Below are 26663 nucleotides of genomic sequence, written 5' to 3'. Positions count from 1 at the left end.
GAGCATCTATTCTTATGGCTCTATGTTGTGCCATTCCTATATTATTTGTACTAGAAGTTATGGATAAATTGCTAGCAGTCTGCAGTAAGGGCACAGAAGGGAGGTAACCAGTTGGGGGGGGGGGGTGTACCTACACAGACTCAATCTATCCAATCAGTGCTGCCATTTTCAGAGACTGTGCAGGTACACACCCCAAACTTATTACTACCCCTTCAGTACCCTTACTGCAGACTGCTGGCAATCTATTCAGAACTTCTAGTAGAAATAATAAAGGACTGGCATAACATAGAGCCATAAGAATAGATGTTCCAGAATTGTTATTACATGGGGAATGCATGAAGCTATTAAAACAGGAATGGCTATGCCATCGCTCGTCCCCATGCTGTATAGTGGTTTGTCGGCAGCAGATTGCTATTAGACACCACAATCTGCCATGATGCAAGTGATCTTTTTTTTTTACATGTCAAAAGATTTGGATTGCTCGTCCATCAGCTGCAGTAATACACTGCCAGATAATCGCTAACGAACGCTTATTAGCGATTATCTGCTGAAAAATTCAACCAGTGCAATACAGCCTTTACACTGGAAGTATGGCTCATAAGTGGCAATTTCCCTCATACTAATCATATCTGTCTAAATGTGGACTATCCACGTGTCCCCTCCTAGACTGTAGAGCTGCAGTGTGAGGAGATTGGGAGAGGTCACAGTACTAGCCCTTCAATACCAGTACTAGCCCTTCAAGAAGCATTTAAACTAGGAAAGGGGGGCAAAAGAGTGATAATCCAGCAGTCCAACTGCCCCCCGGAACAATGCCAGAAGAGGCCAGTAGCACAAAGGTTAAGAAATGACAAGCTCAGAGTCTTGTCTACAAATGCTCGCAGTCTAGGGAATAAGATCAATGAACTTGAGGCTATAATGGCATCTGAGAATATAGATGTAGTGGCTGTTACTGAGACGTGGTTCAAGGGGAGTAATGACTGGGATATATCAATACCAGGGTTCTCTCTATACAGGAAAGACAGAGAAGGCAAGAAGGGGGAGGGGTGGCCCTGTATGTGAAAGATAACCTAAAATCTAATTTGATACAAGTTAGTGAGAACAATTTAGAGTCAGTTTGGGTTACAGTGCAGCTTGATAATCATAAGGTAACTCGTGTAGGTGTGATATATAGACCACCTAGCCAAGTCAAAGAATTAGATGATCTACTAGTTGAGGAAATAGCTAAAATGACATTGAAGGGGGAAGTTATCATTATGGGAGACTTCAATCTTCCAGATGTAAACTGGAAAACCAAAATAGCTAGTTCTGCCAGGAGTACAGATATTCTAAATTCCCTACTGGGATTATCTCTACAGCAAGTAGTGGAGGAGCCAACCCGGAAGGAGGCCATTTTAGATTTAGTATTCACAAATGGGAATTTGGTATCTGATATTACTGTAGGGGAAAGCTTGGGATCTAGTGATCACCAGTCAGTGTGGTTTACTATAAGTACAGTGACTGAGTCACACCACACAAAAACAAAAGTTTTAGATTTTAGAAAAACAGACTTTTCTAAAATTAGATTAGTGGTATACAAGTCCCTATCAGACTGGAACAGTTTCATTGGAGTCCAGGAGAAATGGGACTACTTAAAAGTGGCACTATTGAAGGCAACAGAAAATTGCATTAGGCTTGTCAGTAAAAGCAAAAAAAGGAAGAGACCACTGTGGTACTCAGCAGAAGTGGCCAAAATCATTAAAAACAAAAAGATAGCATTTAGGAATTATAAAAAAAAAAAAAAAACACGAGGATGACACACAAATTTATAAGATTAGGCAGAGAGAGGCCAAACAAGTTATAAGAGCTTCCAAAGCACAGGCAGAAGAGAAATTAGCTCAGTCAGGAAATAAAGGCCAGAAGGCATTCTTCAGATACATAAATAAAAAAAGGAAACTAAAACAAGGAATTACCAAATTAAAAACAAAAGAAGGAATGTATATAGAAGAAGATAAAGAACTAGCTGACTGCCTCAATGAATATTTCTGTTCAGTTTTTACAAAGGAAAATGAAGGAGAAGGACCTCAGTTAGGAAAGAAGACTAATGAATCTTTTGATGCATGTGTCTTTACAGAGGAAGAGGTTCTAAGTCAGCTGTCTAAAATTAATACAAATAAGTCACAGGGGCCTGATGGGATACACCCAAAGCTATTAAAAGAACTCAGCGTTGAACTAGCAAAACCATTAACAGATTTATTTAACCAATCGCTGGCAACAGGAGTCGTCCCAGAAGATTGGAAATTAGTAAATGTTGTGCCCATTCACAAGAAAGGTAGTAGGGAGGAATCGGGCAACTATAGGCCAGTAAGCCTGACATCAATAGTAGGGAAATTAATGGAAACCATACTTAAGGAGAGGATTGTGGACCATCTAAAATCCCATGGATTGAAAGATGAAAAACAGCATGGGTTTACTTCAGGGAGACCCTTTTAAACTAATCATTGATTTTTTCGATTGGGTGACTAAAATAATAGATGGAGGAGGTGCAGTAGACATCGCGTATCTAGACTTTAGTAAGGCTTTTGATACTGTCCCACATAGAAAGCTTATCAATAAAGTGCAGTCTTTGGGCTTGGACTCCCATATTGTTGAATGGATTAGGCAGTGGCTGAGGGACAGGCAACAGAGGGTTGTAGTCAATGGAGTATATTCAGACCAAGGTCTTGTTACCAGTGGGGTACCTCAGGGATCTGTTCTGGGACCCATATTGTTTAATATCTTTATCAGCGAAATTGCAGAAGGCCTCGATGGTAAGGTGTGTCTTTTTGCTGATGACACAAAGATTTGTAACAGGGTTGATGTTCCTGGAGGGATACACCAAATGGAAAAGGACTTAGGAAAACTAGAGGAATGGTCAAAAATATGGCAACTAAAATTTAATGTGGATAAGTGCAAGATAATGCACCTGGGACGTAAAAACCCAAGAGCAGAATATAAAATCAGTGATACAGTCCTAACCTCAGTATCTGAGGAAAGGGATTTAGGGGTCATTATTTCAGAAGACTTAAAGGCAGGCAGACAATGTCATAGAGCAGCAGGAAATGCTAGCAGAATGCTTGGGTGTATAGGGAGAGGCATTACTAGTAGAAAGAGGGAGGTGCTCATGCCGCTCTACAGAGCACTAGTGAGACCTCATTTGGAGTATTGTGCTCAGTACTGGAGACCATATCTCCAGAAGGATATTGATACTTTGGAGAGAGTTCAGAGAAGAGCTACTAAACTGGTACATGGATTGCAGGATAAAACTTACCAGGAAAGATTAAAGGACCTTAACATGTATAGCTTGGAAGAAAGACGAGACAGAGGGGATATGATAGAAACTTTTAAATACATAAAGGGAATCAACAAGGTAAAAGAGGAGAGAATATTTAAAAGAAGAAAAACTGCTACAAGAGGACATAGTTTTAAATTAGAGGGGCAAAGGTTTAAAAGTAATATCAGGAAGTATTACTTTACTGAGAGAGTAGTGGATGCATGGAATAGCCTTCCTGCAGAAGTGGTAGCTGCAAATACAGTGAAGGAGTTTAAGCATGCATGGGATAGGCATAAGGCCATCCTTCATATAAGATAGGGCCAGGGGCTATCCATAGTATTTAGTATATTGGGCAGACTGGATGGGCCAAATGGTTCTTATCTGCCGACACATTCTATGTTTCTATATATCAGCCTCCAGTTCCTGCAAGAGGGGGGGGGGGGGGGGAAGGGGGGTTAAAGTGCACAGCCCAGGTCCTTCACTTCCTATGGCTGCAGGATAGACAGTCCCACTCTGAGGAGCTGGTGTGGGAGGCAAAGAAGAACATGACACTTGAACTTCTGGATGACTACATAGCACATGCGGTGGGAGCTGTGCTCTACTGTCACTCGCTGTGCCTCTGCCAGTGCAGAAGCTGGCATGGACCTGGCGAAGCTCCAGAGATACCGGTCCGTATATGCACAGTGACATCACTGGAGCTTACCAACACATACATTTAACGGTCTAATTTACTTTATCTCTGAGTAGGCTTCACTACTGGTTTTGGCTCACAATAGCTGATACATCAGGGGATTTCCTAGAGTACACACTCAACTTAAAAAATATACACTGCTCAAAAAAATAAAGGGAACACTTAAACAACACAATGTAACTCCAAGTCAATCACACTTCTGTGAAATCAAACTGTCCACTTAGGAAGCAACACTGAGTGACAATCAATTTCACATGCTGTTGTGCAAATGGGATAGACAACAGGTGGAAATTATAGGCAATTAGCAAGACACCCCCAATAAAGGAGTGGTTCTGCAGGTGGTGACCACAGACCACTTCTCAGTTCCTATGCTTCCTGGCTGATGTTTTGGTCACTTTTGAATGCTGGCGGTGCTTTCACTCTAGTGGTAGCATGAGACGGAGTCTACAACCGACACAAGTGGCTCAGGTAGTGCAGCTTATCCAGGATGGCACATCAATGCGAGCTGTGGCAAGAAGGTTTGCTGTGTCTGTCAGCGTGGTGTCCAGAGCATGGAGGCGCTACCAGGAGACAGGCCAGTACATCAGGAGACGTGGAGGAGGCCGTAGGAGGACGCTTGGCATTTGCCAGAGAACACCAAGATTGGCAAATTCGCCACTGGCGCCCTGTGCTCTTCACAGATGAAAGCAGGTTCACACTGAGCACATGTGACAGACGTGACAGAGTCTGGAGACGCCGTGGAGAACGTTCTGCTGCCTGCAACATCCTCCAGCATGACCGGTTTGGCATTGGGTCAGTAATGGTGTGGGGTGGCATTTCTTTGGAGGGCCGCACAGCCCTCCATGTGCTCGCCAGAGGTAGCCTGACTGCCATTAGGTACCGAGATGAGATCCTCAGACCCCTTATGAGACCATATGCTGGTGCGGTTGGCCCTGGGTTCCTCCTAATGCAAGACAAAGCTAGACATCATGTGGCTGGAGTGTCAGCAGTTCCTGCAAGACAAAGGCATTGATGCTATGGACTGGCCCGCCCGTTCCCCAGACCTGAATCCAATTGAGCACATCTGGGACATCATGTCTTGCTCTATCCACCAACGTCACGTTGCACCACAGACTGTCCAGGAGTTGGCAGAGGCTTTAGTCCAGGTCTGGGAGGAGATCCCTCAGGAGACCGTCCGCCACCTCATCAGGAGCATGCACAGGCGTTGTAGGGAGGACATACAGGCACGTGGAGGCCACACACACTACTGAGCCTCATTTTGACTTGTTTTAAGGACATTGCATCAAAGTTGGATCAGCCTGTAGTGTGTTTTTCCACTTTAATTTTGAGTGTGACTCGAAATCCAGACCTCCATGGGTTGAAAAATTTGATTTCCATTTTTAAATTTTTGTGTGATTTTGTTGTCAGCACATTTAACTATGTAAAGAACAAAGTATTTCAGAAGAATATTTAATTAACTCAGATCTAGGATGTGTTATTTTTGTGTTCCCTTTATTTTTTTGAGCAGTGTATATATGGACCTTAGAAAATGCAGGGGGGTGGGGGGGGGGGGGGTAGATTCCTACAGGATTACTGTTCAGAGCCTGATGTAAAGATGACACTTTCCAGAATGTAAAAACACCACTGCAAGCTCTACACTAAATCAGCAGAGAATGCTGGGTGATTTCTGCTCTGAAGCTTCCAGATTTGTGGGTGCAGATCTGGAGTATAATACAGGATGTAACTCAGGATCAGTACAGGATAAGTAATGTATGTACACAATGACTCCACTAGCAGAATAGTGAGTGCAGCTCTGGAGTATAATACAGGATGTAACTCAGGATCAGTACACAGGAAATAGCAGGAGCTGCCTGTTCAGCCAATCACTGGCTGAGGCGGGTCACTACTAGGGACAGTCATTGGCTAATCAGGCCTACCTGGGCACTTCCTGTGTGTTCAGCCACGACCAGGAAGTGGAGACCTAGTAAGAGTCTGAATGGCGGCAGCGGGGAATCGTGAGGGGAATACATCTTTTGAACTCATTTTGACGCGTATAACGAGAAAGCGACCCAGGAGTGGAATCAGAGAGCGTGCTGGCCTCAGATACGGCAGAATAAATCTGAAGGCAGATTCCCCTTTAAGGCGACTTCCACCTTAATTGCAACATTTTAAACGCCTAAATTCTATTCTTGCCAACGGGCGATCTGCACCAAATTCAGGGATTTTTATTTTTTTGTTGACAGACAACAGAAGGCTAGTGTAATTCTATGGATGAACTGATGGCGGATTATCTCCTTCTGCAACATCAAAAGAAGCCCTTTATCTCTTCAACACACAAAAGGCCGATTACAGTACCATCATGGATACCCAGGGCTACTAGTCAGCTCCACAGACAGCACACTGGGTGTATCGTACGGATGAACAACTGTATTGTAAGGGGTAGGGCAAGGTCTAATGCACAAAATAAGAAAATCACAGTAAATATAAGTCCTCCTGCCGCTTTTCTGTCAAGTCCTTTCAAATTCTATTCTGCATTTCTTAGTCGTAGCAATGCCTGGGAAAGCTGGGTGACAACCAGGATAGCTGCCATACACACCATGGGTAGTCACTAGTACGTTTGTATGCAGAAATACTGGGAGCTGTAGCCCTCCAAGAGATGGGCTGTCACCGGTTGAAGACCACAGGCATAACGGTCATTACAAACACTCAGCAGCTAAATTTTAAAGGGGTTAGTCACTTTCTGGTTACTGTTGACCAATGTGTTTGTAAGATGACTATATGTCACTTACTAATATAGTCTTTGTTAAAATTCTGCACCATTTTCTATATTTCAAAATCATTAGGTCCTGTCCATAAGATGTCCACTGATGGAGGGGATTTGCCTGGTCACATGACCCTCCATGTGATGTCTTCTCCATTCAAGCACACTGCCCCTGCACTAAACTTCCAACAGTGCAAGTGCAGTGTATTTAAATGGAGGAGACATCACATGGAGGGGATTTGCCTGGTCACATGACCCTCCAATCAGTGGACATCTTATGGACAGGACCTCTGTATGGACAGCAGAAAAGACTTTGTATACAAGGGGGCATAGCTTATGAAATCTAGAAAATGGTGATGAATTTCACCAAAGGCTATATTAGTAAGTGGCATCTAGTCATCTGACAAACACACTGGTCAACCCCAAGAACAAGAATAGGACATGTTCTATTTTTTTCCCGGAGCCGCGGACCGGAAGTTCGCGGCCGCGCTCCAGAAATGCGGATGCGGACAGCACACTGTGTGCTGTCCGCATCCATTCCTGCCCCATAGAGAATAAATGGGTCCGCACCCGTTCCGGATAATTGCAGAACGGGTGCGGACACATTCTACGGACCCAATTAAGGAAACTCTAAACCTATACAAAAAGAATGATACAAGTAAAAATGGGATATCTTGCCGACAATGGCTGTCTCTGCACAGGATTTGTAGAAATCCCACAAAGAATACACAGGTAAATGACATAGGGGTGTGACTGTGTCCTACTACAGACAGGGCAGAGGGGGAGGCTCCTGCTGCAGCCAACTATAGCCAGGCACAGGGCAGTGACAAGGGGGAGAATGGTCATGGCTGGGCTCCTGGGACTTGCAGCAGTCAGTTGGTCCTCATTTTGAGAAGGGGTGGTACAGATGGCATAACTTATTTTTTTTTTTTCCAAATGGGCTTGCTTCTCACCATCATGCATCACCAAATATAATACATCCAATGTTCCCTATTAGCTTTACATTATTTAAAATTTTCATGAAATAAAATAGGAAGAACAAAACACATTCTGAAAATTTATAACTGTGGAAATATTATAGGCCTTATAAAATCCGATGCGGCACAGGCATCCATCATCAGTATCCCTGGCACCGCCACCATGCACCATAAAGCGTTATCATCAAAATCCACTTTTTAGTCTTAAATCAGAAGCACTGCCGGAGCCTCTGCCAATGAGCGAGAGCAGAATCAACATCTCATCTGAAAGAATGAGAAACTTCCCGTCACACCAGAGCGGTTCTGCTGTCAAAGCACCAGAGCATACGCTCTTCAATTTTGCTGCCGGGCACAGGCATACGCTAATAAATTACATTATCCCCAAAAACAAAAAACTAGAGAACTGGCAAATGAGAGTTACAGAACTGGAGGAGTCAATGTCCTGGGTCAAGACTAAGAAATGAAATGATGTATGGGTGCAAGGTAATGAGTATGTGCTGAAAGCAGCGCCAGCCCTCGCACCCGCACCTTCCCCGGGGAGCAGCGCCAGCCCTCGCACCCGGACCTTCCCCGGGGACCAGCGCCAGCCCTCGCACCCGGACCTTCCCCGGGGACCAGCGCCAGCCCTCGCACCCGGACCTTCCCCGGGGACCAGCGCCAGCCCTCGCACCCGGACCTTCCCCGGGGACCAGCGCCAGCCCTCGCACCCGGACCTTCCCCGGGGACCAGCGCCAGCCCTCGCACCCGGACCTTCCCCGGGGACCAGCGCCAGCCCTCGCACCCGGACCTTCCCCGGGGACCAGCGCCAGCCCTCGCACCCGGACCTTCCCCGGGGACCAGCGCCAGCCCTCCCACCCGGACCTTCCCCGGGGACCAGCGCCAGCCCTCGCACCCGGACCTTCCCCGGGGACCAGCGCCAGCCCTCGCACCCGGACCTTCCCCGGGGACCAGCGCCAGCCCTCGCACCAGGACCTTCCCCGGGGACCAGCGCCAGCCCTCGCATCGGGAACTCCTCCACCCCCCAGGGACCAGCAATGGCTCCCATACCGTCTCCTGCCAAAACTTCTGTAATTTACAAAACTCTCGCATGCCACTTGCAAATCTTCTGAACCAGCTACCAAAGAGCTTTCGCACTAAAGCAACTGCCAGTGTAAACTTATGTTCCCACCAAAAGTCACAACTTAAAAGATAACAGCCAAACAAGACCAGGCAAAGCTCCTGCAGCAGACACTGCGCTCTCTTACACAACACTGAGAACATAACTAGCACAAATCCCGTCCCTTGATTACGACACAGCACATTCTTCCTACGCTCAAAACAATAACACAAACACACAATAGGACGGCAGCCAAACATCATGAAAGAGGCCAGGACAAGAGTATTGTCACACTGGCCTGTAATTGATGTTTGCGGACACCGGGGGCAGCAGAGTGCACCCTGTTTTGTTTAAATGGGAGGATTTAAATGTCCTCACAGCCATGCTGTCAATCAGGAGCTCCCCTTACAATCACAACCTCCCTCCTCCCCCGGCGTCTGAGCAAATACCCCCGGCCTGATGCCTGAAAACAAAGCTGAAACCAGAGCAGAGCAAAACAACCGACACAATAAAAAGAAACACAACTGGCTGCTGCCATAACCAAGGGAAAACCTGTACGGTAAAGTGGATAGGGACACCAGGGACAGCGGGGCTGGGAGCTGATCCCCCAACTACTTCCTTTGTTTAAAGGGCCATAAACCAGCATCACACATATAAAATCCCCACAATGTCAGATCTCCGCTCTGTCTGCTCAAGCCCACGTGGGACGTTATTCCAGACCATGCGTCTGATGTCCTGTCCCTAATGATCGCTGTCCACAAAGTTCCCATCTGTCATTTCTAAGTGACCCGTCCACTCCGCCAAAGTTATCACATAACAGGCAAACAAAAGACACCGGGGAAGTAAGTGCACTTGGAATGTGGGTTATGACAATCCATTGTCTACAGCCATGGGTGTGGAGTAAAGTGAAGTCTGACTGTAGGAGGCGATAATACAGTTGTCACCTTGCCGCACTCATTGTTGTCATCATAGCAAGCAATGGAAAGGTCACATCGCACATGTTACAGCAGTGCAACCCACACTGACTACCGACACTCACAACTTCTACCCACGGCTGACAGGCACACTGCATGGTTGTCACACCGTAATGGGGGCCCTTAGAACCCTCTCTAGGATATATCCACATTGCCTAGGTTATACTACTGAACTATACCCTTCTGATGTCACCATGTTTGGGGTGCACCTATAACCCCCTTGGGTGAACACTACTCCCTAGCAAATATATTCAGGGGGGGGGGGGGTCAGACAAATGACCCTAAGGATCACTTAGTTCCTAGATGCATCATGACTTTGTAACATAGTTAAATCTACATTTTGAAAGGGGGCAACAACAAGAAGTCACTAGTTTTTTTTTGGGGGGGGGGGGGGCAGTTATAACCCAAGCGTGACCACTCTGTAAAAGGGGCACCAATAAGCTTGAGAAGTTGTCACGGTTACTTGGGCATGGCCATCCTTTAGAGAGTGACTTTTGGGGTCACTTGGCAGGTCACCACAATAACCTAGGCACGACTACATATCAGGGTACCTATAAGCCAAAACAGATCGCTACTTTTGGGGGACAACTACAATGCACTGGGGAGCTGCTTTCGGGGGGCACAACTATGGTCGCAGACAAAATGGTACTTTTAGGGGGCACAATGTCAAGACAACAGTTTTGGGGGGCAGCTATAAACAAACATAACACTACTTTTAGGGGGCTGACTTTTACTATCGCTACCTAAGAAGCCACAGACATTAGAATGTAGTTACTTTTTTGGGGGGTGTCATGATTTTAGGGGGCTCTAGTTGGTCACAAGGGTCGAGGTACCCCCATATCTTGGGCACAGACTCCTCCCAGGAAGTTTAGAGCCCACAGTAAGTCAGGATGTCTTAGTGTACCCGCTGCCAGTCTGGGCCCTGACTTCTCACTAGCTCAGAGACCACCTTATTGTTATTATCCTCCATGTCCCAGCCGTCCCCTAAGCTCCCAGCAGAGTCGGATCCCCCCAGAACCCCTACAGCTCCAACAGCACCCCCTCACCTGCTATGGAACCAGTCCTTGCATATGTCGCACTCGATCATAAACCGGCTCACATCGTACGGCTGCCGGCAGACACAGTAGACGGGAGCCGCTCCGGCCATCTTTAAAATCCACTCTTCAGCCCAGACATTACACACACAGCACGGAGCGGGGGAAGAGGTGAACTGCGCATGTGTCAGCTGCCCCCGCTCCCCCTCCCCTCGCGGCACACACACGCACTCTGCCCTAGTTCCTGCATTCTGATTGGACGAGGCCTAGGTCTTGGGGCGTGGCCACTCGCCAGCCTCAAAGCAATGACCGAGAAGGACTCGTCTCGGATTGACGAAAGGAGCCGAAATGTTCCGGAAATAGCCGAAGCGAATGACATCTTCATTTAAAGGGATAAGTAGCAGTAATCATGAATGAAAATGGAGAGAAGTGACCTAATCTTATTGCTGAGGGGAAAATTGTGGTAATGAGGCCTTGGAACACATCATATAGGAACTATTACAATCATTTGTGTGCACAATGCTTGCATCTGTAGATATTTGCCTGCTTTTGCAAAATGACCTTTCATTTGACTGTCCTTATCCCTGTAATTCCTGGCCAATGTCCCCAAAACAGCACCTGCCCCAATATCATCTACAGGGCCATAGTAACCCATAGTGTCCGACGGGCACAGGGCCGAAATTTACACATTGAGAGGCACACTGGAACAATAATAGTGCCAGTCACAGTGCCCTCTTAACAGGAAAGTGCCCATACCAATAAAGCCTAAGTGCCCTCATAACCGTGACAGCCACAGTGCCCCCCTAGGGGCTCATTAACACAGTGGAATTTGTGCACTGACTAACGTCCCATTGTTCTCAAAGGGAATCTGCATCACGCTTCACGTGACCGCATGGATACTATGGCTATGTCTGCACTTGGATTAGCCCCATGGGGGGTCCAGAAACTGCAAAACAGCTACAGAAATCTGGGAAATTTATCAAAACGTGTGCGTTGGTTGCCCATAGTAAACAATTAGATTCCATATTTTGTTTTCCAAAAGTGCTCTGAAAAATTAAAGGTGGAATCTGATTGGTTCCAATGGACAACTAAGCCAGTTTTCGCTTTGTACTAGTTCTGATAAATCCCCACCCATTGGATTTTTCAGATGCGGATTTTGCGGTGTGAACGGTGAAGCTACCCTTCCACTGCGATAGCTAAATAGCAGTGCCAGCGACACAGCCCTCCTTGAGAGTGACAATGACAGCCTAACAAAATCTTGAGGGGAGACATTTCAGGTGCAAAAATTAGGATAATTGCACTCCCTCAAGGAGAAATAATAGTTTATGAAGGCGCATGCAGCGGGCGCTGCTCCGTCTGCATTGTGCCAGGGATTTCTGAATGCAGCCTGTCTGTACGTCTCGCTCGTAGACTTGAAGAAGCAATCACTTTGTATCCCCTAGAAACAAGAATCTGCAGAGCACGAAGGTACTGTACACCTTCCTTATTTCCTTTGGAATTCTAAGAATAGCCAGAGGATAATAATCTACAACACCAGTCTGAGACATCTGCTTCTTCTCCATCCACTGTCAGTTTTTCAGTTAAGATGACCGATCGTGAGGTGATGTTTTTGAGTCGTGATTGATTTTGACAAGGATGGGCCTCAGGAGAGCCCCTTCTCTAACCAGTGCCAATGAATGGCCTAGTAGTGGACTGGCTGTAGGGCTGCAGCTATCGATTATTTTAGAAATCAGGTATTCTACCGATTAATCCAACTATTGATTGAATACTCTAAAAAGAAAAAAACGAATTAAAAGAATGTTTTCTATAAAAATTCATCAGCCCCCGTGCCATCAGTCTCCAGTGCCATCAGCTCCCCCTGCCTTGTGCCATCAGTTCCCCCTTCCTTTGTGCCATCAGTTCCCCCTTCCTTTGTGCCATCAGTCTCCAGTGCCATCAGCTCCCCCTGCCTTGTGCCATCAGTTCCCCCTTCCTTTGTGCCATCAGTTCCCCCTCCAGTGCCATCAGCTCCCCCCCAGTGTCATCATTTGCTCCCCACCAGCTCCTCCCCCAATGCCACCAGCTCCCCCTCCTAGCCATGAGTGCCCAGCCGCAGCGCTGGTGAACTAAAATACTTACCTTTCCTGTAAGGGTGCTGCCGACACTCCAGAGATCTTCTATCCTCTTCTTCACTGGCTGCACTGGGACCTGAAGTCACACAGCGTCAGGTCATAGTGTGTGCTTACATGCACTACGTCCTGATGATGTGTGTACGTCAGGATCCAGTGCAGCCATGTGCGGGCAGGCGGGTGACCACGGAGCGTGAGTAATAGCAAGCTCTTCACTCACACTCTGTGGTCACTTGGCACAAACGAATCATCGATGCAAAAAATTTGCATCGAGGATTTTTCTGTGTCGAGTTAATCGATTAATTCGAGTAATCGTTTTAGCCCTTAATGGCTGCAGACCCTACAGGGAATTTTCCCAGTGGGCCGATGCCCCTCAGGTCTAAGCGAACCCTCCTCTCTGCTGCTGGCTAGGTACATATTACTGGGGGCACTATAGGGGTCATTATTACAGAAAGTCCATCCAGCCATGGTATTCTGTGCTGCACTATGGTATTGCCGACCCTGACAACTTTGATTGGCCCCATCTACTTGTGTTGCCCCACCTTCTGTCAATATTTAAGTTCCCAGTCCGCCCCTGAGTGGACCCCACCTTTAGGACATACACCAACTTTTTACAGGTAAGCTTCACACTCAAATACTGTCCATGCCCTCATAACAACCATCAGAGCTCCACCATTAAGTGCTCCCAAATAACAACGCAGAGAAATGTCCCCATAACAGTTTCAGCCCTAGAAAAATGAACTATCCAGAGAGTGCCCTCATGGAAGGGTCAGCCAGAAAATTCCTTATGTAAGGGGTTGTTCATATTCGGGAGGGCCTTTCTGCCAGACTAACCCCCCCCCCCCCCCCCCCTCCCCATGTGGCCATACCTGTGGAAGGCAGCATACCTACCTGCTCCCGACTGCTGGGTTTTGGCTCCTTCAGTCCCCTATCCCAACTGCCTCACTCTAGTCCCTGCCTGTCGACTTCCTTTTTGACTCTGGTCATGTGGACGCTGAAGCCAGTGACTGGCTGCAGCAGTGTCGTGTCTCCAATGTGTCACGTCACTGAGGAAACATCACCTCTTCGGCCAGTCATTGGCTGCAGCAGACTCGTGACCTGCATGAAACAGGATGTTGACAGGCAGGGACCGAAACCAGTGGAATCCATTGGCAGGAGGCAGGTAATTATGCTTCCTTCCTTAGATCCAGCACCAAAGAGTGCTCCCTTAACAGTGTCAGCTAGAGATCATGTCTATAGACAGTTTGAACTAAAGAGTGCTCCCTTAACAGTGTCAGCTAAAAGGGACACATGCAACTTCACTGGCCAGAGACAAAGTCTATCAACAGTACCAACCAGAGATTGCGCCCATAACATTTTCAACAGGAGTTCCTCCATAAAAGTGGTAAACAGCACTGCCCCCATGAAAACTGTGTGGTGTTACTTTGCAAATCCTTTGTTTAAGGGCTCATGCACACGAATGTATATTCTTTTGCGTTTTCCGTTTTTTTGCGGACCGTATACAGAACCATTCATTTCAATGTGTCCGCAAAAAAAAAAACGGAAGCAACTCTGTGTGCATTCTGTTTCCGTTTGTCTGTATTTCCGTTCCGCAAAGGACAAGGATAGCACTGTTCTATCAAGGGCCAGTTGCTCCGTTACGCAAAAGACGGAATGTACACGGACGTCATCCGTATTTTTTGCGGATCCGTTTTTTGCGGGCCTCAAAATACATACAATCATGTGCATGAGGCCTGAGTTCCCACAATGCATTCATGGCTGCCAACTGTCCCGAATTTGCCAGGACTGTCCCTGATTTTCAGAGACAGTCCCGGCAAATTTGCGCTGTCCCCCGCCCATAAATGGTTGTTTCTGGGCGGGTCTGGGACATTGCTGGGGGTGGAGCTTATATGCCCTGATTTTACCAACTCAAAGGTTGGTAAGTATGATGCATCTGAATTTGACTTTGGATGTGACTGGACAAGAACATGTTATGTAACTCTAAATGAGTACTGGATGAGTACCGATTGTGGATCATATGTGGATTATGTGGAAATCAGCTACTATGATGCATGGAGGACTATGCACATTTGTATGTTACTCGGTCAGGATCTTGATTTCAGTGTGAACTGTGTAATGCTTAATTTCTCCTTTTGAGGCGCTGCAGGGAAATTGAACACTTACAGTTTGCTTTTATGCCCTGTATTAACCTGAACCTTTGAGTCCTCTGAGAGTCGTGCTGTCTATAGATGCTGCACGCTGTCCCCTTGGAGGAATTGAATAAAAATCACTGAGTCACTTTACCACCCACGCAAGACTTTTATAAATAAAATTAAAAAAAAAGGAACAATTTTGTGATTCAGGAATCCCCGTCCTCCACAGCACAACCGTCAGCGATCTTTCTGCAGTCATCAGGCCTGTTCTCCAGCCTCTGCCTCCTACACAAACCCACTGTGTTCTGTTACACAATGTGTCAGAAGGGAACAGACTGTGAATTAAGTCATCCAGACAAGTTCCTGAATGTACCATTCTCATCGCAGTTACTTCCTGTCGCTCTTCCCGGAGGATTCATTCTGGCTGTCTTATTCTCCCGGTGTACAGATCTCAGTACTCTATGTGCATTACCCGTAATAGCTGAACATAGCAAAAAAAAATACAATTGTCAATAATAATCATCGCCACCCACAGCAGGAAATGTGCCAACACCCAATAGGTGTGTCCAAAAAAGAAATAGCCTAACTCCCTGTATTTGGTGAGTAATAATTGGCAGAGATATTTGGAGAACAGTGAAGTCACTCCTGTTCAATGTCACCTATTGAAGGTAGGTAATGACATCACTGCAATACAATATAACATATCTAAAAGGTAGGGGTGTTATATACTGTCTTTCATAAAAGACGACTGGTAACAGTGTCACATATGTACAGTGTACTAAAGGTGGGTTATGATGTCACTGCTGTACAATATACTGAAGTATGTCACTGCTGTACATTATACTCTGTTAATGGTGTGTAATGATGTCACTGCTGTACACTATGCTCAATGATGTCACTGCTGTAAAATATACTCTGTTAATGGTGTGTAATGATGTCACTGCTGTACACTATACTCAATGATGTCACTGCTGTACAATATACTCTGTTAATGGTGTGTAATGATGTCACTGCTGTACACTATACTCAATGATGTCACTGCTGTACAATATACTCTGTTAATGGTGTGTAATGATGTCACTGCTGTACACTATACTCAATGATGTCACTGCTGTACAATATACTCTGTTAATGGTGTGTAATGATGTCACTGCTGTACACTATGCTCAATGATGTCACTGCTGTACAATATACTCTGTTAATGGTGTGTAATGATGTCACTGCTGTACACTATACTCAATGATGTCACTGCTGTACAATATACTCTGTTAATGGTGTGTAATGATGTCACTGCTGTACACTATACTCAGTGATGTCACTGCTGTACAATATACTCTGTGTCACAGTCGTTACCTCTGGCTGTGACCTTCTGTCTATGCTCTCGCTGCAGTTCCGTTCCTGTGTGTTTGTGATTCCCCTCCCTCCCTCTATTGTATTATTTTCATTGGTGGCACAGTGTGCGGCCCCCCCTGCCCCCCCCCTCCCTCTATTGTATTATTTTCATTGGTGGCACAGTGTGCGGCCTCCCCTTACTTAGCAATATTAGAAGCATCATACTTACCTGCTGCGCTGTCTGTGACCGGCCGGGAGCTCCTCCTACTGGTAAGTGACAGATCATTAAGCAATGCGCCGCACAGACCTGTCACTTACCAGTAGGAGGAGCTTCCGGCCGGTCACAGACAGCGCAGCAGGTAAGTATGATGCTTCTATTATTGCTAAGAAACCATGGCAACCAGGACTGCAGTAGCGTCCTGGTTGCCACGGTTACCGATCGGAGCCCCAGCGATTAAACTGGGACTCCGATCAGAACTCTCCGCTGCCACCAATGATCGGGGAAGGGGGGGGGAGAGGGGAGGCCGCACACTGGCCACCAATGATAATACAATAGAAAGAGGGAGGAAGGGGGGGCCGGGGGGGCCGCACACTGGCCACCAATGATAATACAATAGAGGGAGGGAGGGGCGGCCGGGGGGGGGGGCCGCACACTGGCCACCAATGATATTCAAACTGGGGAGGGAGGAGGGTGTGCCCCCTGCTGCCTGGCAGCCCCTGATCTCTTACAGGGAGCTATGATACGCACAATTAACCCCTTCAGGTGCGGCACCTGAGGGGTTAATTGTGCGGATCACAGTCCCCTGTAAGAGATCGGGTGCTGCCAGGCAGCAGGGGGCAGTCATGTACACAGTTCTCAGTATATTCTAACTTGAAGTGTCCCCATCACCATGGGAACGCCTCTGTGTTAGAATATACTGTCGGATCTGAGTTTCACAATCTAACTCAAATCCGATGGTATATTCTAACATAGAGGTGTTCCCATGGTGACGGGGACGCTTCAAGTTAAAATATACCATCGGATTGGAGAAAACTCCGATCCTATGGTATATTAACTCCTGACTTTACATTGAAAGTCAATGGGGGACAGATCCGTTTGCAATTGCACCATATTGTGTCAACGTCAAACGGATTTGTCCACATTGACTTGCATTGTAAGTCAGGACGGATCCGTTTGGCTCCGCACGGCCAGACGGACACCAAAACGACTTTTTTTTTCATGTCCGTGGATCCTCCAAAAATCAAGGAAGACCCACGGACGAAAAAACGGTCACGTATCACGGACCAACGGAACCCCGTTTTGCGGACCGTGAAAAAATACTGTCGTGTGCATGAGGCCTAAGGCTGAGGTTTCCTCAGTTCTGTGTCAGCTTTCCTGGTGTGTGTTGTTTTGTCCTGCTCCTTGTTTGTACTCACTCTCCCATGCTGCTGACCCATGGGATCCCTGTCTGTCTGTCTGTCTGTGCGTGCTCTGTGGGTTTCCTACTTATTCATTGATGTCCTCTTTCCTGTGTTTCTGTTATCTGTTCTGCCAGTTATGTTTTAGTTACCTTGTGTGTATTCATGTCTCTGTTCAGCAAGCCCTTGCTGCACCTTTCTTTGCAGCAGAGTGCCATGGGTGAGGCCATGCAGTTTACTACTGGTGGAGCAAGTTCTTCTCTGCTCATTGTCACTCCTGTTTCCTTGCTATGTACTCCTGCTTGTGTTATTAGTTGCCCTGTTTGTATTTGCCTGTCTATGTTATGTATGCCTATGTGCCGTTGGTACCTTCTGGTACCTGTTGTCCATTTGTTCCTGCTGTCACTGTCTAGTTCACGCTCCAGAGTGGACCCTGGCAACTTCCTGCTGCAAAGCCTAACCCTACCATCTGGGGCCCTAGTGAATACCAGGAGTTGCTTAGTCCCGCCCCTCTGGAGTATTACTAGACAGTGGCGCAGTGGGGGTTTTCTCCCACTGTGCTGACGGTACATAGAGCTCATGTTTTGTCTGTGCTGCCTTCCCTGGTTTTTGTTTGTGCAATAAACTCTTGTGTGTCTGTACCTGATTTCCGTTTGTTTATTGCTTGACGACGCGGAGGTCTCTCCTGGGACCCCCAACTCATGACACTCTGTTAATGGTGTGCAATGATGTCACTGCTGTACACTATGCTCAATGATGTCACTGTTGTACAATATACTCTGTTAATGGTGTGTAATGATGTCACCGCTGTACACTATACTCAATGATGTCACTGCTGTACAATATACTCTGTTAATGGTGTGTAATGATGTTACTGCTGTACACTATGCTCAATGATGTCACTGCTGTACAATATACTCTGTTAATGATGTCACTGCTGTACACTATGCTCAATGATGTCACTGCTGTACAATATACTCTGTTAATGGTGTGTAATGATGTCACCGCTGTACACTATGCTCAATGATGTCACTGCTGTACAATATACTCTGTTAATGGTGTGTAATGATGTCACCGCTGTACACTATGCTCAATGATGTCACTGCTGTACAATATACTCTGTTAATGGTGTGTAATGATGTCACTGCTGTACACTATGTGTTTTTTGCCCCTCTCTGTATATATTTCATGATTTTGCCCCTCTCTGTATATATTTCATTATGTTGCCCCTCCCTGTGTAAATTTCATTTTTTTGTCCCTCTCTGTGTATATTTCATGATGATGAAGGATATGCTGCCAGTCGTCCTGCCCTCATATGTCCGGCGCGGGCTCCCCTTTCTGAATTCAAGTACGGCATGCCACAGTGCCACACTGCCGCCACTGCCAGGTGCCCCTACGTATGAAGCCGGTGTGTGTGCATACATAAATAAATAAAAAATACTTACCTACTCTGCTCCACTCCGGCCGTCTGTCAGTACAATCCCGTCATACCCTCTGCAGTGCCGCGTGATCCTGTGAGACCTGTGACCTCAGCGCCGGGTCTTGCGCTGTCACAGCTGGTGGCGCAGCACTGGAGAGGGTATGGGTAGGTAGGTGGGCATGGGCTATTTAATGTGCGCACAGCGCAGGTAGCGCAGCCAGCCGCAGTGTAGACATAAAAATAAATTGCACAGAGAGGCCTTGAGCCCGACTGGCTGTTAAAAGTACTTGCGGGGCTGCGGACCCCCCATCCTGCCGGGCCTGGTCGCGTACGCACCCTCTGCAACCGTTCTCGTTGCGCCCCTGCTGCTCTCTATCTGCTGTCATATACTGTTTGGCTTTCTAAATGCGCAGTAGGTTGCTTGGTTTTGCTTCGCTGTCTATATTTGCTTCAGATCTGAACGCTTTCATTGAAGACCATTCATCTGTTATTAGAGTGACGAGGAGGAAAACTCTCAGTATCTGCCCAGCAACTAAACATCAAAGTCCATTTTTTTATTTGCTTCCTACACACAATATGGCATTTGTTTATCTTAGCAGAGGTTCACAGCATCCCAGCCGAATCGGCTTCCTCCGTCCTATCAGTTTCACTCAATTCTTTTTAATGGCACGGCTTACCCAGAATTCCTAGCACTTTTCTACTAATTGCTCATTCATTTTCTACCTTGTGTGTAATCATGAAACTATTAATCTAAGAAATCTTTACTGGAACCCCTAATTACATTGGTCTAGAAAATGCTAAGGTCGGCACATGTTGCTTCATTCCAAGAAGGCATTACTGTTCGCATTAGTGGTGCTATTAATTAATACCGTACATGTCAGCTAACTGATGCTTTCCCTTTTCCAATCACTGGATCAGCTAAAGGGGGCGTCTGTAAATAAAGCTCTATGGTGCTCACATGTCACTATCCAATTTAAAGGGGCTGTCCAACCCTTTACAAGTGATGGCCTATCTTCACTTTACCATCGTCGGGGATCCAACGCCCCCGCCGATTAACCGCTGAGAAGTAGCTCTGTCACCAGAACCACACAGCTCCTTCCATTGTGCAGTGGACAGAGCTGGTTACTTCAGCCATGATCCCATTTCCTTCAGTGAGAGTAGGGCTGCAGTAACCAGGTCCGTCCACTGCACAGCGGATGGAGCTGTGTGCAGAACTGCTGGCTGGCGGTGGTGCGAGATGTCAGCCCTTCACCGATAAGAGAGTGATTACTTTGAAGTGATTCTCCATATTGTATCACCATATTCTGTGCTGATTTTTTTTTTTTTTTTTTTAGTATATCTTGATAGCTGTGTATTTTTTCTAATACAGAGCTCCAAATCCTCTACATTGACATTGAGTAAACAGATTACATTCTGGCTGCCCACAGCTACCACTTCCTTGGCACCCTCCCACCAACATGGCCTTGGCACCCTCCCACCAACATGGCCTTGGCACCCTCCCACCAACATGGCCTTGGCACCCTCCCACCAACATGGCATGCTGTTGTACCAAACACTGCTTAGTACCGTACCAAATGACAGTGCCATTTGCTATCCATCTAACACTTCCATACAGTTCACTAAATATACAGTTCCCTAACAGTACTAACAGCTCTGTTGCCACCACCATACACCAAATTAAGCCCCTCTCCTGGGAACACCCCAACCCCACCCAGGAACACACATGTATGAGCAGGTCTATGTTACCCCCGTCCATTATCGGCCCAGGGCATTACGAATCTTCCGGGCCTGTCTCTGAGAATCAGGGATAGTCCCACCAAATTCAAGATAGTTGTCAACTATGTGTACACTGACCAAATAACAGCCCAGTGCTAATAACAGTGCCACACAATATCTAAGACCTATTGACTTCTATGGGGCCATGCACACATTGTATCTTTTGAGGATCCGTGTGGCTTTTCTGGAGGTGGTAGAACGTGTCCATATTGTGGATGAAAATAGTCATTTTTATTGACGAGAGTGCGTACGGAAGGTGTCCATGTTTCGCGTATTCGTTGTTTGCTGACCGAAACACAGACGTGTGCATAAGACCTAGATGATACTACCATACAGTTAATATTTAGACTCATGGTGGTGAGAAGTTATTGTCTCCAGGCCAACTGAGGCACCTTCTTCAACAAGGGTTAGACAGCCCTGTATATTATATGGGAGAGACAGCCTAGGACATAGGACAGTTGGTAAAACACCTGTTAGTGTCAGTCTAACTGGCTTACTGAAACGGGAGACTTTTGTCCCACGTTTACTTTGAATGGGTGGTCCAGGATCAGAAATACATGATTGCTTTCTTCCAGAAATGGCTTCACATTGGTCCATGGGTTGTGTCAGGTGAATGAGGCTGAGCTGCGATCATGGGCGGACTGACAACTCATGGCGCCCCCGGGCAATAGGAGATTATGGGGCCCCTGTGTCCCCGCCCACCCTCAAGCCACACCCAAACACAGCCACACCCACATATCATGCCGCCCACATCACCTACACTTGGTACAGAATTTCTCTTCATTATGTTCAAAATTAATGTTTACTAATTTAAAAAAAAATAATCACGCCCTGCACCACAACACAAGCGTATCTCAGACTCAGTGTATCGCACAGCTCCACAGCAATACAACTCACAGTGATGTGCGATGTGCAAGTACATGACAGGTCACCTCAGCGGCACCTGAAGGGTTAATTGTGCTGATCACAGCCCCCTGTAAAAGATTGGGTGCTGCCAGGCAGCAGGGGGCAGTCATGTACACAGTTCGTAGTATATTCTAACTAGAAGCGTCCCCATCACTATAGGAACGCCTCTGTGTTAGAATATACTGTTGGATCTGAGTTTCACGATGTAACTAAAATCCGATGGTATATTCTAACATAGAGGCGTTCCCATGGTGATGGGGATGCTTCAAGTTAAAATATACCATCAGATTGGAGAAAACTCAGATCCTATAGTATATTAACTCCTGACTTTACATTGAAAGTCAATGAGGGACGGATCCGTTTGCAATTGCACCATATTGTGTCAACGTCAAACGGATCCGTCCACATTGACTTGCATTTTTTTTCATGTCCGTGGATCCTCCAAAAATCAAGAAAGACCCACGGACAAAAAAACGGTCACGGATCACGAAAAAATGGAACCCGCAAAAAAAAACGGTCGTGTGCATGAGGCCTAACCCATTCCCACCGTTTAGGAGAAAATTCATCCCCACTTACCTCATTGTTGTCATTCGGTCTCCCCTGGTTACGGCCACCGCTCTTCTCCGGAATCCCAATGGCCGCGCTTGCGCAGAAGACTCCTTCTTTTCTCCCGGCCGGGCCGCTCGCTGTCCTGAACGCGCACGCCGCCGCACATGCGCGATGGTGACTTCTTCCTGGTCAGAATAGTACAGAGCTGCGAACGCGCACGCCGGCTCTGTACTATACTGGCCAGGAATAAGTCACCATGGCGCATGCGCGGCGGCGTGGGCGTTCAGTCCAGCGGCCTGGCCGGGAGAAGACTTCAATCAAGATGAAGCCCGCCCCCAGCCAGAATCCAGGAAGTGAACGGCGCGCTGGCAGCAGGTAAGTATAAAAAGGCAAAGTGGGATAACCCCTTTAATATAGAGGCTGGATCATTATTCTAAAAATTAAAAAAGCACAACTTATTTTATTTTTTTTACAATGTGCAGATAGTACTGCACCCCTCCCTCCCCCCCCCCCCCCCTTCTCCATCCCCCCAACCCAAGCGTTGGTAAGTATGCCTGTGGAGAGCTGAGGCACTGATTAAGAGATAAGCAGCCATGTTTTGTGACCCTTCATGTGAATGGGGCTGAGCTGCAATACCAATCACAGCCACCTTCAAATAGACGGCGCTGTGTTTGGTAAGCTGTGAGGAGGCCGTGAATCTAACCAGAGCGCTGCAGCCTTTTCAAACAGATTATGGGTGGTGGGTGCCAGGCGTTGGACCCCCATCAATCACATACTGATGACCTATCCTGACGATAGGTGATCAGTATTAAACATTTCGGCAAACCCCTTAACTGCTGGGACCCCCACCAATCCCAAAAACGCCAGTTTGAGTACCACAATTTTACCAAAAACTGCAGAGGGAGGGCACTAATAGGGAGTTAAAATAGAGGCATGGTTTTGTGGTTTAAAAAAAAAAAACAGTAAAAATAAATTACAATAATTTATTTATGGAAAAAAGAGCCTCCTATACATGTAATGCCAAGAGCGAAGGTTCATGACAATGAAAGCTCTTTAGTGCTTAAGGAAATTTGATAAGAGCCCCAGTGGGTGTCATTTTTATTTCTCCCTCAAGTGAATTGTTCTTTTTGAATATCCATGTAAAAATTCTCTCCGGATCATCGGTGCAGGTGTGGAGGGTTTTGTGTTTGCAAATCTCTATAGACCCTCTTTCAAAGCTCCTTGCTGAGCACATTCCCTGTCAAGAGGTCTCAGTGCTCATATCTCAGCTCTCAGGCTTCTTTCAGGGTGGAGGGGGAGACAGGCGAAGGCTTACACGCCGTGATGGGAAACGCTTCGGAATCCTAAAGGGCGCATTAAAAATGTATTGTTTGCAGCGGCGCAGAGACTGCACATTAACATACTTGTCAGAGACTCTAGTAGAACCACATCTGATGTGAAAAAAACACAAACCCAATTACAGGATGACATTTCCACATAAATCTCAGTAGGAGCTGGCAACGCACAGACAGCGTGGTGAGAAGGCAGAAAAGGACTAGTCTTATATTAGTCCCCACTTTGGTCCTTTTCACAAGGCCTAGCTTAAAAAAAATATGGTGATCTTTTCTTAACCCCTTTATCATCTAAGTCAAAAACTATTCTATCTATCTATCTAATATCTATCTATTCCATCTATCTCTCTATCTCATCTATTCTATCTATCTATTCTATCTATCTATCTAATATCTGTCTATCTAATATCTGTCTGTCTATCTATCTCATATCTATCTATCTCATATCTATCTATCCATCCATCCATATATCTATCTAATATCTATCTATTCCATCTATCTCTCTATCTCATCTATTCTATCTATTCCATCTAATATCTATATTTGTGTCTACTATCTATCTATTCCATCTAATATCTGTCTGTCTATCTAATATCTATCTATCTCCTATCTATCTATTCCATCTATCTGCCTGTCTATCTATCTCATCTATTCTATCTAATATCTATTTGTCTATCAATCTATCCATCTAATATCTATATTTGTATCTACTATCTCATCTATTCTATCTATCTATCTATATATATAATATCTGTCAATCAATGAATCTATCTATTATCTATCTATCGCTCATATCTATTCTATCTCTCATATATATCTATCTATCTATCTATCTATCTCATATCTATCTATCTATCTATCTATCTCATATCTATCTATCTATCTATCTATCTATCTCTCTCATCTATTCTATCAATATCTATCTATCTAGCTATCTCATCTATTGTATCAATATCTATCTATCTATCTTGAGAGAGCCATGCTCTAGAGTCTAGACAGTCATAGCTATTGTATGTTTCCTCGAGCAACAAGGGGCCACATCGCTCTTCTGGAGCTGGCTGGCCCCTCGTTTTGATGATCTGCGTGGGTCATGGGTTGGACATCCACTATTGGCCTGTCCTAAGGCTGCCCATACACCTACGTCAGTCAGTGTGGATGAGTTCTCAATGGGGACGGGGAGAGAAGAATATACCGCTGCCAGACACCTCTAACGGTAGCGTATGTCCCCCATGATAAAAGATTGGGCATAGTGAAATCCAACATACCTAAACCTTCTTTTGCATGACATCTGTCAGGGCAGAATCAGGACACCTCCATACACATTAGATGGTCAGCTGGTCCAACCAAAATCATCGCGTTCAGACAACATTTAGGGTTCGGCTACACAGCGATCTTAGTTGCGTGACAGCTGTCGCACCCAAGTATCACAGTGTAGCAGTGCTGGCATAGAAATGAATGAGGTTGCAGCACTATTCCCATGTTTGGTGGAACCAGAGCCTACAATCGTAAAAAAAAATACAACAGTGCTCAATTTTTTTTTGTAATTCTGGGGTCACGATTGCGCTATACATGCAAGTTGCTCTGTAACCTCATTCATTTCTGTAAGAGCACCGCTACGCTGCAATCCCACTACGATTCTTGGGCGCAGCAGCTGTCGCGTGGCCAGGAACGCTATATAGCCGAATGTAGAGGTATTCATTGTAGATCCCTGGCAAACCCTAATGACCAGTGCACTGAATTAGAGGCCAATTGACTTACTATCTGTAAATTCTATGTTCAGGAGAGCTACATACTCGCACTTTCTGAAACACTCATCTAGTGATGAAACCAGGATCTTAGGGACAATAAACAGAGGCAGTGACCACGTCATAGTCTTTGATATGGAAACTATTTGTTTTTGGTGAGTTTAACGGTTGAACAAGAAAATCTGGCCCAGCTTGTTTCCCCACCTGCTGCCACGTTGGGTGAAATTGAAGAAGAAATGAAAGTAAATCGCCAGTTCGTATGTTTTGTATATGTTTTCTATTTTAGGAGTATTTATGGTTACAACTATGTAAATCTCTTTATGTGGCTCTCCCAGCCACCCTCTTCCCGTTATGAGGCTCCCATCCCTGCTTTTTCCAGTCCCCGGGGGACCAGAAGTGACACCCCCTCTATAATCACGTTGACCACTGCTACCACTCATAGAGGTTCAGCAGTGACATATCCCAAAACAGCACGTGGCAACTGAGCCTCTGTGGTGCGCCCTTTTTACCTCCAGATAGTAATAATGCCCAATGTATGCCTCTTTGAAGGTAATAATGTTCCAAGTGCCCCTTAAAAAGTAATAATGTTGCTTTAATGCCCACTAAAATGTAATAATGCCCCTGTGCCCCTTGAATAAATACTAATGCCCTTGTGCCCCCTGAGTAAATAATAACACCCCTCTTCCCCCATAGTCAATTGCCACCAGAAAAAAAACTAAAACTTGCACTTACCTTACCTCGATCCCATGATGAGAAGAGTCTTCTTTGAACAGGTCGTGTCCTAGCACAGGCAGAACGACACAGTTATGTCATTGTGCATCCTGCAGATGCCAGGGCAGTTGACAGTGGTGTTCGCCGGGCACTCCAATCCTAGTGGGCCCTACCATGTTAGTGGGCCTGCCCTGGCCCACCGCCCCCATTCATTCACCCCTGCTAGTTATGGCTCTGTAAAGGCATCTTACTATATGGCCCCTTCAGGCAGCACGGCGTGGTTGCAAATGCCACCACTACACTTCCTATAACGATACCCCTGTAATTATTTATATACCACTACTTACAAAAAGTTAAGGATATTTGGCTTTCGGGGGAAATGTGTGGAAAACATAAAAAGTTCACGCTACAGTGAAAGTAGGGCATTTAAGTAGAGGCATGCAATGGAGATTTC

General features: G+C 46.1%; 1 protein-coding gene across 1 annotated transcript in view; it reads right to left on the bottom strand.

Annotated features, from left to right (window-relative positions):
* Positions 1-10933, bottom strand: part of KDM7A (lysine demethylase 7A) — a 91298-nt gene extending 80365 nt beyond the window's left edge. Inside the window, exon 1 of the mRNA XM_040438877.1 lies at positions 10814-10933. Within this exon, the coding sequence (XP_040294811.1) occupies positions 10814-10914 (101 nt within the window). The 5' untranslated portion in view covers positions 10915-10933. The remainder of the gene's footprint in view (positions 1-10813) is intronic.
* Between the last annotated feature and the right edge of the window lie 15730 nt (positions 10934-26663).

This window comes from Bufo bufo, chromosome 1, assembly GCF_905171765.1.
Source record: "Bufo bufo chromosome 1, aBufBuf1.1, whole genome shotgun sequence".
Lineage (NCBI taxonomy): Eukaryota > Metazoa > Chordata > Amphibia > Anura > Bufonidae > Bufo > Bufo bufo.
Note: the sequence above shows the minus strand (reverse complement) of the source record. Positions and strands in the feature narration are given on the sequence as shown.